Source organism: Squalius cephalus, assembly GCF_949319135.1.
Source record: "Squalius cephalus genome assembly, chromosome: 5".
Classification (NCBI taxonomy): Eukaryota; Metazoa; Chordata; class Actinopteri; order Cypriniformes; family Leuciscidae; genus Squalius; species Squalius cephalus.
The window spans coordinates 20,321,316-20,339,509 of record NC_137126.1 but is presented as its reverse complement, the minus strand read 5'-3'; the positions used below and the strand labels follow the sequence as shown (position 1 = coordinate 20,339,509).

The 18,194-nt window shown below is 38.9% G+C and overlaps 1 protein-coding gene across 6 annotated transcripts in view; it reads right to left on the bottom strand.

The window, feature by feature from the left end:
• The window catches only part of mctp1a (multiple C2 domains, transmembrane 1a), a 302,675-nt gene that overhangs the window by 116,313 nt on the left and 168,168 nt on the right, over positions 1–18,194 (bottom strand). For 3 of the 6 annotated variants that reach the window (XM_079870387.1, XM_079870390.1, XM_079870391.1), the window contains exons 18-21: positions 16,838–16,939; positions 7,729–7,838; positions 5,274–5,383; positions 4,778–4,875 (exon numbers count right to left, since the gene is read on the bottom strand). In XM_079870387.1, coding sequence (XP_079726513.1) covers positions 4,778–4,875; positions 5,274–5,383; positions 7,729–7,838; positions 16,838–16,939 — 420 coding nt within the window. Of the gene's footprint in view, positions 1–4,777; positions 4,876–5,273; positions 5,384–7,728; positions 7,839–11,873; positions 12,144–16,837; positions 16,940–18,194 lie in introns of those variants that run through there. The other 3 variants (XM_079870388.1, XM_079870392.1, XM_079870389.1) reach the window with 2 other exon arrangements.

The following is an 18,194-nucleotide window of genomic DNA, read 5'->3' as shown; positions in this document are numbered from 1 at the left end:
CTCATGATAACTTTAGTTAACCCTGTAAGACCCACGGTTGCAATTTACAACATCGCTTTTAACAATTCAGAAAAAATGCCTGCAAATGTTTTTTTCTCTCAAAACCACATTTACATAGTTAATGGGTCCTGTTGTTTGTCCTCACAATGCTATTGGATAGAAGAAGTGTTTATAGGTCCGGTCATCTGGCTATGAACTCACTCTACCTGCAAACTTCCTGCTGAGCTCATCTCCTTTTTTTGCATGACTGGATTTGTCAGGATTAAAGTAAGTAAAATTGCTTAAATATTTTTTGGGGTGTTTATTATAATGTCTAGAACATGTACATATTTAGTTATTTTGGAAAACTGTCATCAAATTTGATTTAGAGCTTGTTATGTCTATGTTGTAATTCGACAACGTTGGGTCAGAGTGGTAGTCAAAATAGCCTGTGCACCTTACACATTACATAAGGACACTGCACTTTTCAAATGATCACAAATTGGAAACAAAATGTAGTAGAAATGTAGTGATTCATTGTAACTAAGCTCTAAATGTGTTTTTCTGTTAATTGTTTTACTTAGTTTATCTTAGACCATTATTAAACACATGAATAAATTGTATGGGATATTTGAAACTTCAGCATCTATAGCAGTATTTGAAACTCCCTGTATCTTTGTAGTTTTTTGTTTGTTTTTTAACTTCTAAATGATCCTGAGCCATTTTTTCTCAGTGTTGCCCAAGCAGCAGTTAGTAGCATTAGGAGATAGAAAAACAGATTCTGAATGTTCTGGAATTCTTGGGATGTTGCATTGTCCAGGGACAGGTGCGAATGGTCTTGAATGTGAACCTGTAAGTGCTCTGGGGGGATGCATGTGTTCCTTTAGTATGATAAGTAGAGAACATAATAGGCTGCAATAAACAGTATTGTTTGAATGTATTGAAATGTTGATTATCACTTCATTGAAATTATAATACTTATGGGCATGCTAATGGAAATACTTAGATTTCTACCCACATGGTCTACCACCCTGTCTATTCTTTCAGTTTATCTACAATGTAAGACCCATATGTATTATTCACATATTTAATGTTCACATATCTAATGTTAATTGTTCACATTATTTTTTAAATTTTTCCATTTCAGAATGCCACCAGCGCAGAAAGGTCTTTTATGATGGATACACAAACACACTGTGTAGCAAGTGCAATGTTCGCCTGTGCTTAACAGATGAAAATAACTGTTTTAGGGACTATCACTGCAAGTGAACACAGACTGCCTTCAAACCACAGTTTTTTGTTTGGTTTTTTTACGAAAAGTTTTGTAAATATTTTTTTCCAATATTTTTTATTAATAAATGCTTATTCATAAAACTATGATTGTTGTATGGTTATTACTCATGATATATACTGTTATGGGGCTAAGTAAGCAATCAACCCTGCAAATGAATGCTTAAATGTTCTGTATATCTGTTCAGACAAAGTGAGTACAAACACAGAAGTTCTGCTCCCAACAATGCCCAACGTTGCAAATTTACAACATTTTCCTAAAAACTTACTAAAACGTAAAAAATCTGAAAACTCTTTCATTTCTACATCAGAGGCCTCCTAAAACAATATCTGGGAGGTCAAAAAAAAAAATGCTAATTTTTTTCTATATTTGGGTCTTACAGGGTTAACTCTACAATAAGTAAATCCACTTCACAAGCTAATTACTCTTCAACAGTGATGCCACAGAAATATAGAGAGCTACCGCAAAAACTAAAGTTCAAACACAAAATTCTAAAGATGGCTGCGTGCTTATTTCTCTGCCGCATAAAGTCTATATGAGCAGCGCACTCAAAATAACACAAACAAGGTGAGTAAAGAAATGCACCCACAGAGCTGTGGGAGTTGTAATTTCCCATTCAAAGACACTCTGTACTCACAGACTGCAGAACAGATGCCCTTTATATAAAAAATCATTAGGAGCTCATCAGTTCATGTTGTTCTGAGGCACCTCCAAATGATCTGTAAAAGAGGCAATGCTGGCCCTCTCTCTCGGCCTTGCAGGGCTTTCATCACAGGACGGTGCGGGAGGCGCGGGTCGCATCAGAACCTCAAAAATAGCCCTCCATTTGTCACTTGTGCAGAGCGTTCGGGCCCCTGGGCATGTGCAGATCACACCCCGATGCGGGGGCGCTTTGTTTGAGTCTCCGAGGTCCCACAGAAGCACAGCCTCCGCCCCGCCCATTGTCTCTAACCCAGAAAACAGAGGTGAACGGACCTCCACGGGCAATTGTGCGATGCAGAGCGGAACGTTCCGCGCATCATGCTGATGTTCAAGTACTTTTTTGGACTGTCCTAAATCAAAAGCTGTAACAGGGCACAGAAAGCCCACGGCAGCCTGCTCTTCTGAGCGTGAACCTCACCGTACATCATTAGCCAGGTCTCCTCTGGGCCTCCTACCTGCAGGGACCTTCTGGGCTCCAGGTGTTTGGGGTAAACGCACCTTAGCGACCTAGCCGCATCGTGCTAATTTAGAGCAGGCTACCTGCAGCTGCATGGCCGATGCAAAGCCACGCAGGGGCTAGGGATTACGACTCTATAGAGATCAAAGCCTGCCGGCCGCCCCGGGCTCATCAAAGGCGAGCGTGTCTGTGCTGATGTGGCAAGCGATTGGTCCTGGATCAGAGCCCTGTGTCACCCCCGCCGTCAGCACCGCAGGGTTTATCCCGACACAGAGGAAGCACGATAACAGGCCGGGCTTGTGTTTACGAGCTCAGGTTTTAATTGCAGTTAAACGCCAGCACCTCGCTGCTCGAACAGAACGCTGTTGATTAAGAACGGGACAATGGGGCGGGCCGCATAACTCAGATCTCACGGTTAATGTAGAAGCAGACCGGGAGAGGATTACTGCTTTACACTCATTACACTCAATAACAAAGCATGACTCAGTACAACACAGCAAGAAGTCTATAAATCTACCGAGAGACACGTGCAGACTAACAGGGATAAGAATATAATTGGGTGTTTTTTCAACTACGGATATATGGATATATAAATCCACAGGATGTAAGATCCAAAAGGTAGATTTGTGGACTTCAATAACACTAGCAAACAAATATTTTCATATAAAATAATAATATTTGTTTACTTTTTTGTTAACAATGTGATTATACTGTGTGTGTGTGTGTGTGTGTGTGTGTGTGTGTATGTATGTACATGTATATATGTGTATATATATATATATATATATATATATATATATATACCAACAATTTGGCCGCAATAATTTTAAATTTTTTCATAAGTTAGTGTATGTGATTACCAGGGAGAAAGATTGATATGAAATATGAGATGTGTGAATAATCTTTTTTTTTGTGTGTGTATCATTTCCAGTCAAATTATGCAAAAAGTAATTATGATGTATAAAATGGTAGCTATAAAATTTTTATTTTATTCAGATATGTTTTATGCAGATTTAAAAAAAAAAAAATTATCACAGAATGTTATTAAAAAAAATAAAAAAATAATAATATATATATATATATATATATATATATATATATATATTTTTTTTTTTTTTTTTTTTTTTTTTTTGGTGTGTGTACAGTATATTATACTGTTTTTTCCTTTCAAAAATGTATTCTGCCATTACTACCACATCACAAATGATGTATTATGTTTGATAACATTCTGTGATAAAAGAAAAAAGAAAAAAAATTATCTGCATAAAACATCTGAATATATATATTTTTTTTTTATAGCTACCATTTTATACATCATAATTACTTTTTGCATAATTTGACTGGAAATGATACACACACACAAAAAAAAGATTATTCACACATCTCATATTTCATATCAATCTTTCTCCCTGGTAATCACATACACTAACTTATGAACAAATTAAAAATTATTGCGGCCAAATTGTTGGTCATGATGGAAATGGCGCAGCATCTGAGAGATTGTTAATACATTTTAAATGTTACATTTTAAAAAGTAAATACATTTTAAATCAATAAACAATGATTAGATCACTGTTTTATATTATCTTAGTTTTTGAAGTGTAATAATTAATATTCTATGACGGATTTTCATACTTTAAGATCTACAATAGCACAAAGAAAATGATGCAGACATGATAAGAAGTTTTCAAGACCTTCAAAACACAAAAAAAAGTGAGTTGACATCTGTTAAATCAAACCCTGGTACATACCATACTTATAGCTGAAGAAATATCAAATTAACAAAGCGTAAAATCAATCAAATATTAATAAGCATTTTATATTTCCACAGAATAAAGTGCCATTATAGGTATAAAAGTTTAGGTGAAGTTTGTTTAAAAAGTCAACATCTTGCACTCTTTCCATGGTAATGAGTCACAAGGCTGTCTGTGATGACAAGAATAGAATTCCCTGATTCTGCATTTATGCATATTACCATGAGCGGAAAGCATAAATTAAAGGGAGCCAGAAAACTCTGCACAAATACATTCTCCCACAGCAGAACCATTTGAGTTCATTGTTATTATTTTATTATGTTTGCTAAGGCTAGCATCACTATTACTGTTGCTCATTCTTAGGGTTGGGGATTAAAACAAACCAATAGAAACGAAGTTTTAAACTTCAGTGCATAACTCCTCCTGCACTGTCTGTGCTACATACATAAATGAACTCTCAAATCATGGGTATTGTAGAGAGGTGTGAGACGTGACAATTTTAGAATTGGCAAAAAATCTAAATACATACAGGTGTTATAATTTCTGGGTAACCATCAGAAAGTCAGGGTGAAGATGTCGGAAGGAATAACCTACCACTTGAACGTCTGAGGGCACTCGGGACAGGAAGTCCAACAGCTCATTGTTGTCGATGCTGTACGGGTCTCGCAGTTTTTTGGTGAACTTGTTGACCCCTGAAAGTTGAAACAACAGTGGTGATCAGGCCTCACAGAGTGCAGGTCAGATGGACCTTATAAGATCCTGTACAGATTCTAAACCCTTGTCTTTTTACTTTAAAGAATAAGCTGCTATGGAGCTGACAGAAGCTCTGCTCTCTGACCTTGTAGAGCCTCACATCTGAACACACACGGGGCATTAGCTACTAGTGAGTTTGCCCTGAGCTCTGCAGTTTACTGTCCTCCCTGCTGTTCTGGTGGCGAGTCCCTGGAGCATGAAAACTTTAACTGCCACTAAACCCTGTGACCTCCTGCAATAGTCTATTTGCAATTCTAAAACACGCTTTATGTAACATGCTACTCAGTCTTATTTCATCATTCATGACAGATTGTAAGCGTAATGGATGATAGCTCACCCCAGGCCAGAACGATGTATCTGATAGGAATGTAGTACACCACAAGAGTGGCCGCACACAGGGCCACTATGGCCAGCCAGCTGAGGAAAGGCACAGTCCAGTTGAAAGTACTGAGAACAGAGAAAAGGATGAGTGTCATGTTATTTCTTCAACACAGACTTCAACACCGTGTCTACACTGGATGCGAACGGTGCAACGCAACAAAATACAAAAGAACCCATTATAATCAGTGATAGTGTTTATACTGGATGCGGCACAACATGACGGCACTTCAAAAAACTGATGTCCCATTCAATGTCTAACATACTTCATGCAAATGCGCTACTTCCGACAACGGTGTCTACAATGGATGCATCAAACTGAAAGCTCCAAATCCATTTGTACTATCAAGCTGTTGCAGCCCAACAAAGGTCACGCCTGGTGTAGACACGGCGTTGCACCAATCATGTGAGTGGGGCCTTATAAAATGTTACTATAGTTGCAATATTTTCTATCCAAACAGCATAGTTATAAAAACACCTGTAAATCAATTTTGAAAGCACTTTATTTTACAGTCCTGTTCCCCATGTACATACTATGTACTTATTATAGTAATTACAATAAGTGGGTAATAATTTGGTACTAACACTGTACCTACACCTAAACGTAACCTTAACCCATGTAGTTACCTTTTATATACCAGTACTATCTTAGGTAAGTTCACTGTAAGTGCACGTACTCTAAAATAAAGTGTCATGTACTGTACGATATCAGTACAATGATAATAATTTTTTTTTTGGAGTAACTTGGTGTACCAGGTAAATACAATGGCACAGGATATTGATAATGATTCACTGTCATGGTAATAATAATAATACATTATTACAAGGTACAGTATTACTATCTCATACGAATGCTATGTTATATGAAGGAGTGGTAAATTCGGTAAGGGGTCAAAATAGAGGGTTATAGCTGCTAATTCTCATTCGAATTGCACTATAATAACATACGGGGGAACTATCTTCATCCATACTTTTGTCTGATTTTGCACTTTTTCTAGTGAGATCTTCATTGAGGTTGCTAACAGGGTAAAAACAAACTAAATTCAAGATGCATTACCATTCCAAACGATTGAGGTCGCTAAGATTTCTTAAAATGTTTTTGAAAATAGTATCTTTAGTTTATCTATTAGTACAATTTAAAATAAAAATTTCTATTTTAATTAGGGCTGTCAATCGATTAAAAAATTTAATCGCGATTAATCGCATGATTGTCATGAGTTAACTCGCGAATAATCGCATTTAATCGCACATTTTTTATTTGTTCTAAATGTACCTTAAATTAATACTTTTCAAGTTTGTAATACTCTAATCAACATGGGCATGGATAAATATGGATGCTTTATGCAAATGTATGTTTGTTATTGAAACCATAGTCAACATAGAGCATGAATATGAGACATGTTTCAAAGGTCATAGATGTTTTTCAAAGAACTTGTTCATGTCTATTAGATACATGTAGAAAGAAATACCAGGTTCCCATTACTTCTCTTTCTTTCCACTGAGCAATTTACTAACACAAACATGTTTAGATTTTTGCATGACAGGGCAGCTCTTCTGAAAATGCTAAATGTACATTATTATTTATTATTACATTAGTTTGTCTCTCTCTGTGCCCATTTTGATGAAGTTAAATTCTCAATAAAACTGTTTTCATTGGTATATTTTAATGTTTATGTTGTCAAACAACGGAATGAATATGAAATGGTGACTGAAACGCGACCCATTAAGACATAACCAGCTCTCCCTTCCAAGATGTTAATCTGCACAAAAATCCTGATAATCGAGCCGTCGCCTGATGAAATCAAATACACATAAGATAAAGACAATATATGTGCTGTGATTTCCGCTATACTTGCATGTAAAATTAGAGAAGCAACATAATATCTGTGTTTAACTGAATTAAAGCGCTGCTCCTCTCTCCAGCGCGAGACGCAGAGAGAGAGAGAGAGAGAGAGAGAGAGAGAGAGAGAGAGAGAGAGAGAGAGAGAGAGAGAGAGAGAGAGAGAGAGAGAGAGAGAGAGAGAGAGAGAGAGAGGCGCGTGCGCGCTTGCATGCTGGGAGAGCGGTACAAATCAGCATTTTTCAGTATCAGTATCACTATGTTACTACTATATTAAATTATAAATGATTTTACTATCAAGTTTGCTGATCACGTGTGCTGAATAAAATTAAAAACGAAAATCTTACTGACCCCAATCTTGGTCGTTACCTTTTTAGGTAAATTTGTCTTATGTTAAGGATGATTACACAAGGATGTTTGGAAAACAAGACAAAAAAAATAAAAATTCTGATTAGGAATATGATTTTTGCAGTGTAAGCAAGTGTGTGTGTTTGTTTGAGTGCGATGTGACAGAGGTTGGCACGGTGGTGCCCACGTGTCTGCTCAGGCACAAGCAGCGAGAGCTGAGACTTACTTCTTTATCCTCTCACCATAGGAGGCCACTTCATCTAGAGCATTCTGTACACTGATACACACATCCTGAATGGCATACAGCTTGTTCATGAAACCCTTTCTCTCTGAGTCCTAAAAGAATGAGAGGGAAAGAGAAAGAGAGAGAGGCTGGGCAAATGTATTTTTTTTTCCACACAGCTGAAAGAGCATGAGAAGCATCAAAGGCTTGGGCAAGCTCTTTTTCTCTCCAAATTCTCCATTCTGCAATAGACATGTTTAAAATGAATCACAATTTGTGTATCAATAAAGAGAAGAATATTTATTCTAATACTTTTTTCAGAGAGAACTAGCTATGTTGGGTAACCAGGTTTTAACAATGCTGACATCATTGTGGCCATCACCACCATCATTACTATGAGCATCAAAAATCTTTTCTTTTCAACTTCTGATGGCCTTCAACTGGCCACAAGAACCTCAAAAGTAGGCGTCAGTTCAATGTTTCCACAGTCAAAAGGCTCTGATTTTATTCTTACAATAAGAAGAGTCATGCAACAATTGGGTTGACACAGAATGCAGTGACTGAGTGTGGACACAGACAGAGACTGTTGTAGTGCATTGATGTGCTGAGACAAACAAACACGTACACTTCCGTACACCTAAACCCTTAAAGAGAAAGCTCACACAAAAATAGACCATTTTTCTGCAAAACATCTCATTTGAGTTTCACCGAAGAAAGCAAATCATACAGCTTTGGAATAAAGCAAATTATGACAGAATTGTCATTTTTGGGTGAACTATTCCAAAAAAGACTCAAAATTCATCCATTTAACCTACCTTCCTTCTATCGGACAACCTTTTGAAGAGAACAACAGAAGTCCTGGCCTATTAGCAATGTGAAAACTCAGCTACGTCCGGATTCCCAAACCCTGACACAGGCTATGCCCCTCCGGAGGGCCTACACAAACGGACTGGCAGCACTTAAGAAGAACAAAATGTCCTGGCGAAATGGACCCAGAGGGAGGGCACTGCCGTGCAGCAGCGAGCATTACTATGCCTTTGCCCTGTGTCTGCTTTATGAGAGCTCCAGGCCTCTGCTCAACCCTGCCCAGGTTTATCTGGAAGCACTTCAGTCGCCATCCTCAGGCCTTTCATGGAGATCAATTGAAATGTCACTGCAGTGGATCATGTCCACAATGAGACGACCAGCAACTGAACCTCTGGATCAAAACCCACTGTGCAAATCAAAGCGGCAAAAGAGGGAGCTAGTGTCCCCACATAGAGACGCTAACATAAGACGCAAATGGATACCACAAATTATCTGCATAGTTCATCCAAAAATTTTAATCCTGTCATCGTTTACATACCCTTGTGTTGTGTCATGCTCCACAGAAGAAATTCATACAGGTTTGGAATGATGTGAGGGTGAGGAAATGATTACTACTTTCCATTTTTGGATAGAACTAACCTTTTGGTGCACACCTAGTATGCTTAAATGTGTAGCAGGTTTTTGCATGCTTGAGCCAAGCCCAATGCCTAAATTAATTGTATGTAGGTTTAAATACACATTATGTGTCGGCTCTGAAAGACAGAGTGACGCAAGCGCACAACAAGGAGATCAACACCTTTACAAGCAGGATGTGTCTACAGTCGAAATTAAATATGTTCTCAATCTGTTTGACTCCAAGGCCACTCTTAGTACAAGACAATATTCAAATGCCTTCTTAAAAAAATGTGTCAGTTTAATGTTGTTAAATCTTTAGTGGTTCTGCACCCCTGGTTGATTTCTACACACCAAACAGGTATGTAAAATGGTATATACAACTCCAACAGTGGTTCTATACAACTTCCAACAGTGAAGCAAAGAATGAGACTGGTACTGGAATATCCTCCCCAAAATGATGAAATATGCTTATAATTCAGAGATGGGTCTCAGGAAAAACCAGATCAAACTGTCTGTACTGCCTCAACACACAGAGTGTCCCATCCATCTCCCATGCTTTGTACTGGATCCCACATTTGAAAAATGAAGCCCAATATGGCCTGCATAACCACATCGCCTTCCCAAAAAGCCACACAAGACAAATAGATATAATTAGACCGCGTCCCAGGGTTATTTTTCTTAGCAAATATTTAACAAGACTCCCCTGTCCTGACTCCCATCTGGTTTGCGTTATCAAGCGAAACAAAAGTCCAACATACACTCCATTGTATCGGCCGCCATATGAGAAAAGAAGACTTTGAGGGACAAGGTATCGGTGTGTGTGTGTGTCCGAGTGAGCGAGCGAGGGTGGAGGTGCAGGTCATGGGTCTCTGCAGTCTAAACCATTACCACATGGCCCTCAAACCGTGAGCTAACTCCGATTTCCTGCCTTCAAAAGTGGATTGAGGAAGGCAGGAGGTTGGAATAACACTAGCCTGGGGAGAGGCTTGTTTTCACTGCTCCTCCGCACTTCTCTCACACACACATAAACACGCTCACACCACTACAAGCCGAGGAGCAACTTGCCGCAGAAGAGCCCGCTGTGGATCCTGGCTGAGCTGTGGGCCGCTGGAGCGACACATGGGCATTCCATTACCTCAGGTCCTCTTCCTCACGTATGCGGACACACGTCGTGACACAGCAGGAGGCACACTTGATGTCAGCGGGCAAAGGGAAATTGATATTTAGTCAAAAATCAGTTCTGTTTAAAGTGTCTTTCAACAGTGCAGCCAAATCTGAACTCTTCTAAATGCACAATGTCAAAATGTAAAAAGTTTGAATCAAGCTATCACACGCTCTACTGAATATCAGCACTGCTGTAGGACACTGTCCGTTACAATTTCAGTACAACAGCTTGATTGTTTTGAGAGTGTTGACTTTTAAACTTCAGTTCTATAAACAACACTTTTAAGGGTCAATTTAAATATAACAGTGGCCATGATAAACAAAAGGGAAAATGTATAGTTTAAAATGCATAATAGTTTTAAGCTTTGTTTTATATGGTTTTAAAAAACTTTTATACCATTTTCAAGAAAAGTTTCAATTTAATGACTCAAAATGTAGTGGTTTAACAATTAGATAAAAAGTAATAACATATTTTCCTCACACCTTGAATTCATGTGAGCGCACATATCTTTAATTATTTCAAAATGTTTTAAAATATATTTTTCAAGATAAAATACATTTTTTCAAATCAAGAGTTTTACAATCATGCACTACCAATTCATGAATATCTTTAATATAATAAAAAAATACATTAACATTATATATATATATATATATGAAAATGTCACATCATTGACACAAATATTGATTAGCATGTGGTCAGTTATTTTCTTTTTTCTCCCACAATGGAAATAATACAGTTATATCCAATATTTCAACTCCATGTCAAACTGGTAAAGCCTATAACTTTAGTCTCACCACTAAAAAGATGATTTAGATCATTTTAATTTAGGAAAAAATAACAAGTGCTTTAACAAAACAAGCTTCTTATTTTGCCTCAAACCCTCTGGAATGCCTTGATCCATGTGCAATACTATAAAGATAAGGTTACACTTGTTAATGTTAACACTTGGCATTGTTACTGTGTAATACTTTATTTTACTTTAAATATTTACTACATGTGCTTACTATATGGTTAAAGTTAGGATTAGGGTTTGGTTAAGGATTAGTTACTTGTAATTATGCAGAATTTACTGTTATTTGTAATTACATGTAACGTGTGTAACTAAAGTGTTACCAAAGATTATTATGTATTTATTTATTTATTTTGTCCAAACTATAAATGCCACAGATGCAGTTGATAGGATCTAAACAATCTAAACACCAGGCCATGTCACAAAGACCTTTTAAGCATTGTTCTCAAAAAGTGTCATTCTTAATGTGAAAACAGACTACCTGATTAATCAAATAACACCTTAATTACACTAAATGTTAAACAAATTTGTGAAATCAGTGGTTGGCAAATAAATTAACATACTCTTCCATTTTGAAAGTACAGTGCCAACCAGAGTGTTACCATTAAACTATGTGTACTGTAAAAATGAGTGCAGCTGTCCGGGACCCCCTAGCGCATCCCTATTACCAAACTCCTTAGGGCTGCTAGTGCTACAGGCAAGCAGAGGCAAGTCCATTCCAGCCAGTTCCAAACATCAGGCTATTCACACCTCAACGTCCCATCAGGAGGCTCCAACTCCTTCGCAATGGGCAACCAGCATAGCGGGAGACTGATGAGGTTGGCACAGACCAGGAAAGACACTTCGTAGAGGGCATATCTTGTTTGTTAACGACAGCAGGAGGGGGACCGATGTCCCAGGGGCGCCAAACTTCATTTACACCAAAGCCAGAGCCCAAACGCAAGAGGACGGACCCCCAGCCGGGCCTAATCCACACCCACACCCTTCTCTCGGCGTGTTCGGGGGGAGAGAAAACAAGATTCTTTGATCTACGCAGCACTAAAGGTGAGGGGAACAAAGGAGGCAGATAAGATAGAGATCAAGATGAAAATGAAATCATTTCACCCGGGCCAGGCTGCTCCCTGGATACGTGTATTATTTGTTTGTCTTCTCTCATTTCGAGCCAAAGGAGCGCTGACCCAGACGGGCAGAAGTAGAGAGCGATATCACTAAGGAAAAGAGTTCCACACCTCTGATGGCAAATAACGCCAAGACAAGTCCCCTCAGACAGACGTGAGCCCACCTCTTATCAGCGAAAACATGAAACGAAAAACAACTTCTTTAAATAGATGAGTGCATTAATTTTCCAAAAGTAGTTCATTAGCACTTTATTCATAATGAATGGGACGGGGGAAGAGACGTACAGGGAAAGGCTTGTCAATGAAATTGTTCCTCGTCTTCGTGTCTGAGCACTTTGGGAGGTTAATTAAAATTGCAGTTTAATTAGATTTGAGGTGTGTGTCAGACTAAACGGAAACTCCCCTGACTGCCTGCTTGATCCCAATAACTTCTATCCCAAATACTGGATGCCAAAATATATCCCTACATCAAAAAGAAAACCATTCACATAACTGTTTTTAAGGAGTAAATATAAACAAAAATCTTTTGACACAACCTCAAATACATCATCAAGAAAACAAGCAATTTACTCTTTAAGTAGTATTCTGAGAGTTTGTGTATATGATGTTTGGGAATTTCCTCTTTGATTCTCCTAAAAAAAAAAAATCTAGTTCAATTCAACACTGGCAAGGTTTTATTTTTAATTTATATATAGATGTGTGCCTTATTAATAGGAAAGCAACAACAAAGTATTCACAGAAGAAAAAAAAAAATGGGTGAATGGAACAGGAACAGGGAAATGGTGCATACCAGGTTTGAACACAGTCACAGTCATGGGTGTTTGCCACTGCATCACGGATAATTTAACAAAACACCTGTGAAATAGCATCACAACAAAACAAGAACTTCACACACACACACACACACACACAAATGTATGTTTCAAACATTTGGGAATATGACAAAAGTTCAGAGGCACTATCCTCGCCTCTCAAATCCCCAGGTTCTACCTTTCCTCAAATCTCTTGTGACACTCCAAAAATAGGTGAGATTCTGAATGCCACGCAACAGTATGTGACCATGAAGGCAGCAAAAAAGCTATTGAGCTACTCTCTAGAGATCCACATGCCCTCACTGTGGCGTTCCCTCTGGAAACAGTATTCTGGGCCAAGGTCTAACAACAGTCTTTGTGACTCTTCAGCAGGTACTGAACAATATTCTGCTCAAATTCAGAATGGTGCATTTTTAAGTGTTTGAGTGCAAATAAGGCAGGTTTTAATCCCTTTATGAATCAAATTTAAATTCTTAAAATGCAGGGGAATCCAATCCTACTCCTGGAGAGCTCAGCTCCAATCCTAATTAAACACACCTGAACCAGCTAATCAAGGTCTTCAGGATTTCTAGAAACTTCCAGCTAGATACAGTATAATTGGGCAGGTTGGAGCTGAATTCTCCAGGACGTTGGACTTCCAGGAACAAGATTGGACACCCCTGGTCTGTGGGCTATTTGTGTGCTTTAAGGCCCTTGCACACTGAGTCCGAAATTATAGCATGCGTTTTTTCACTTTTGTGATTCGGTGGCTCTGAATTGTCAAAACACCATTCAAAATGCTTGCTACGGATGCGAAAAACGCAGAAAATCGAACCTGATTCGATTTTTTTTTTGACGGACGAAAGTTTCGGAGGCAGTGTACAAGCGTGATTGACATAACGTGAGGTCGTATTTATTTTTTAACGTGCGAAAATTTCGGACACGAATTTTGGACAAGGGCCTTTACAAACTATGACAGCAAGTGAAAAGAGCAAGAAAGTGATTATACCAAAATTCACTCAATCAAAAGTCTACCCCTACTAAAAATGGGTCTGTCCAGGCTAAACTAGCAAGACTTGTTCAACCAGCTTCTGGAAGTTCATGATGATCTAAACTGTTTGTTTTTTTTTTTCATCAGAGACTAACACGATATAAGTTTGATTCAGTTTGCTATGAATTATAGCAAATCAATTTACGTGGAGATCATATAAAATGTTGTCTTTCATAATAGCAAATAAAGAGATATGCTGCACTTTTCACTTATGTTGAATATATATATATATATATGTCTGACCTTTACTTTTATGTATGACCATTGCGTCATTTGCTCTCTCTGATCAGACAAAAAAGGAAGGTTTTAGTCATGACAAGCGAGCACCCTCAGTTTTAAGGAGCACAAAAAACTGCATCCACACTAGCACCCCATTGCCCTGAGCTCCCATCACTGTGCAATGACGTGCAGATGAATAACACCGTAAACAGGGAGAATAAGCTTTATTTTACGTCCGACCTCTGCTTCCCACTGCTCCCTGCTAAAAACAACAGCATTAGGCTCTAATGGATCCGCTGGAGAGCCGGGTTCACCTTCGCCATTACTCCCCAGGCCTCCGCACCCAGCGGGCAAGGCACTCCATCAGCCCCAAGGTCAAGCTGATAGTTGCCCCTGTTCTCCAGCCTCTCTGATGATGCCCCTCACCCCTGGAGCGACCCCCCCTCCTCACCTCAGATCGCTTGTGTTCCCCCTGCTCTCCTTGCCCTGTCCTCTCTGGGTCCCTGGATGCCACCTGATGATGAATGGAGCACAATAAGCTCCATCCACCGCTGCACTGGATTTGCCCTGCTCTCTCCATCTCGCAAAAATTAGGCCGTCAAACTGGGGAAACATTATCAAGCTGGGCACCAACAGGCAAACCAATATAGCTCATATGGATGTTCAAACCCACACATTTTCAAAGTTGACAACTCAGTAGGTGGTCAACAACAAACATTCAATTGAATTAGGCCTGTTATGAGTTCACATGACGCGTTTGGACACGTTTCTTAGAAGGCAAAATATTCACAAAAAATATTTTCTATAATCTTTGTCAGATAGCCTCGTGGCCCACACTCCCGATATGTAGAACAGTTGCATTTTGGGCAGCTCGACTTCGAGTCCCAGCTCGTGGCCCTTTCCTGATCCCACCTGCCGATCTCCCACTTTGCTTCCTGTCAATTCTCTATACCTGTCCCAATAAAGGGGGAAAAACACCATATGAAATAAAATCAAAATCATAGTTTTGGAATGACATGAGGGTGAGTAAATGATGACAGAATATATTTATTTATCAATATTTATTAACTAACTAACTATCTATCTAATATATATATTTACGTATATATATATAGTTTAAGTACTAAATAACCTAGTTGACCTTAATCGACTAGTCGGTTGTTGGACAAGACAATCATTGTAACCCATCCCTAGAAAGTAATGTGGCATTTAACTATTTATCTCTTTAATGCAGTGTCCCATTACACTAAACAATCCAAAATGACACACAGTCAGTGTGCTGAGATGCCATCTATAACGAGTGCATGTAGACGTTCTCAATTTTTAAAAGTTTCCTTGAGGGATGCACTTCTCAAAAGGATATAAATGGCAATGGCATCCCTCCACTTCGGGGACAAACTTCAATATACCCTCATTATTCATTCATAAACCATCTTCTTGGAAGCTGCTTTCCTTGTCTATACAGCACACGTTCAGTGTTCCTTTATCGTTATCTGAGCTGCAAATGAGTTTCTCATGAGATGAAGTCATCGAGTAAGCCATGTTGGGTCAGCCAGTGGCTGGCGCACTTGCTGTTTTGAAAAAGGTTAGTGACAGCACAAATATGTATACCCCAATTCACATTGAATGCTTAGGTTAGTAAAGCACACTACAACCTTTAAGCCAAAACCATAAGGAGAAAACCCAAACCCAAAAGCCACTTTCTACTGAGCAGGTTGTCATATTAAAGGGTTAGTTCACCCAAAAATAAAATTTCTGTCATTAATTACTCACCCTCATGTCGTTCAAAACCTGTAAAACCTTCGTTCATCAATTATTCAACAATTCTCTTCCACATCATTCTCCTATGCTGTTGACATAGTGTTAACAGTGCAGCACTTCCAGGTTCTACGTCAGAACGCCGCCACACTATTGGTTACGTAAGCACCATTGAACATGGGTGTGATGCTGACGCAGGAACTAGCTAATAGTGAGCCGGCATTCTGACATAGAACCAGGAAGCGCTGCACTGTTTACACTACGTCAACAGCATAGGAGAATGACGCGGAAGAGAAGAGATTGTTGAATAATTGATGAACGAAGGTTTTCAAAAAGTTTTCTCGTCGCTTCATAACAACAACTGTAGTCACATGGACTATTTTAACTATGTCTTTACTGCCTGGGCCTTGAAAGTTGCAAGGACGTTGCTGCTTATCAGAAACCTCTCGGATGTCATCAAGAATATCTTAATTTGTGTTCCGAAGATGAACGAAGGTCTTATGGGTTTGGAACGACATGAGGGTGAGTAATTACTAACAGAAATTTCAGTTTTGGGTGAACAAACCGTTTAACGTGACCTAGCATTAGCACCAACCGAACAAGTGTAGGAAGTTTCCAGCTATTCCAGAGTCCAAAAAATAATATTGGTCACAAACATAGTTCTTCAAGATAAAGAAGGAAGAGTGACAACTGAGAACAAAGTGAAAGGTGAAAGGGAGCGACAAACAACCCTGCTTGGCGTGACAGACGATGAGCCATAGAAGTGAGACACGGGGACATACGGACCGCACTTACCACCATCACGCGAATCCACTCAAAGTGCCAGGAAGCCAAAATATCCGCAAGGATATGGCTTTCCGGCAGCCGGCCATCCTGGGAGGGGACTGAACCCGGCACCTTGTGGACCAGAATAAATTGAGATCTTTTTAAAGAAGGGCTACAAAAGGAAAAGAGTTAGACAAAAAAAAAACAAAAAAAAAACATTGAAGGCTACTAAGATGGCTCCGGACCCTTGAGAGAGAAAAGAATCCACCTGATATAAAGGCAAAATAGAGAAATCAAACAATGACGCTATTTTACACAACAAGACAATGCCCTGAGTGTGTGTAGGATTTTTCTAATCTCTCTTTATTAGCCAAACATGATTAAAATGCAGTTCCTAGGAGCATCTCTCCCCTAAATAAAAAGAAAAGGGAAAAGAGCCAAGGAAAAAAAAAGTCAAAAGCATCTTTTACAGCATGAAGCTTTTCATCTTTTAGAGGCGCTGAGAAGAAAAGGAGGCAGAGAAGCACAAACATTCTCTCTTTCTCTCTGTATTCTCCTTAGCACTGAAGAAAGCCACGTTACCTGAGGATACGCATCGCGTATCACAAGCTCAATAGCCCGAGAACAAGTTTTCAGTCACAGTTTTTCAAAGTAATAAAAATAATCCCTAGCACACTCTTTAGTCCAATTACATACTGCCATGCAGCTATCGCCCAGATCAACCCCCTGCCTCTGCTCGGCTGGGTTTAACCCTCCGTGTGTTATCTCCAGATAAGGCTTGCTTGTAATGCTAGATTCTAGCGGACATAAATGTGCATGAATCGGGATCAGATTGTCAGTGTTTCACAGTGCAAAGAGGTTAGCTTATGTTTCTCCCTGCTAAAGTGGCTGTGGTGTGGTGGAGAGTGAGGGTAAGAGTAGGCTAAACACTAAAAACAAGGTCAGGTCCAGAGAAAGAAAGAAATAGAAGAATATTTATTTTACCTTTACCACTTAAGACATTTTGCTCACAAGACATTTTGTATATTTAAAGGCACTGTATATAATATAACACAATTGTACTGTTTTGAAAACATTTTTGATCACATAAATGCAGCCTTGGTGAGCATAAGAGACTTTAAATGGACAAATAGTATTACCAGCCCAAAACTATTGATCTTTAATATGTATACAGTACTGTACGCGTTTATAGCTAGCAACCTGAATAATAATTGCATTACACCCTGTTTATGGCACAGATATTTAAAGATAACTCCATTGTCTTTCCACAGTTTGTCTGTGGGCTTGCGATCCATTGGCCAAGTGTCTGCATTTGCATACTTGTGCAAGCTAAATTTAGATATTAATTCACTAAACTGAGACCTTCATGGAAACTGGCAAGCCTATG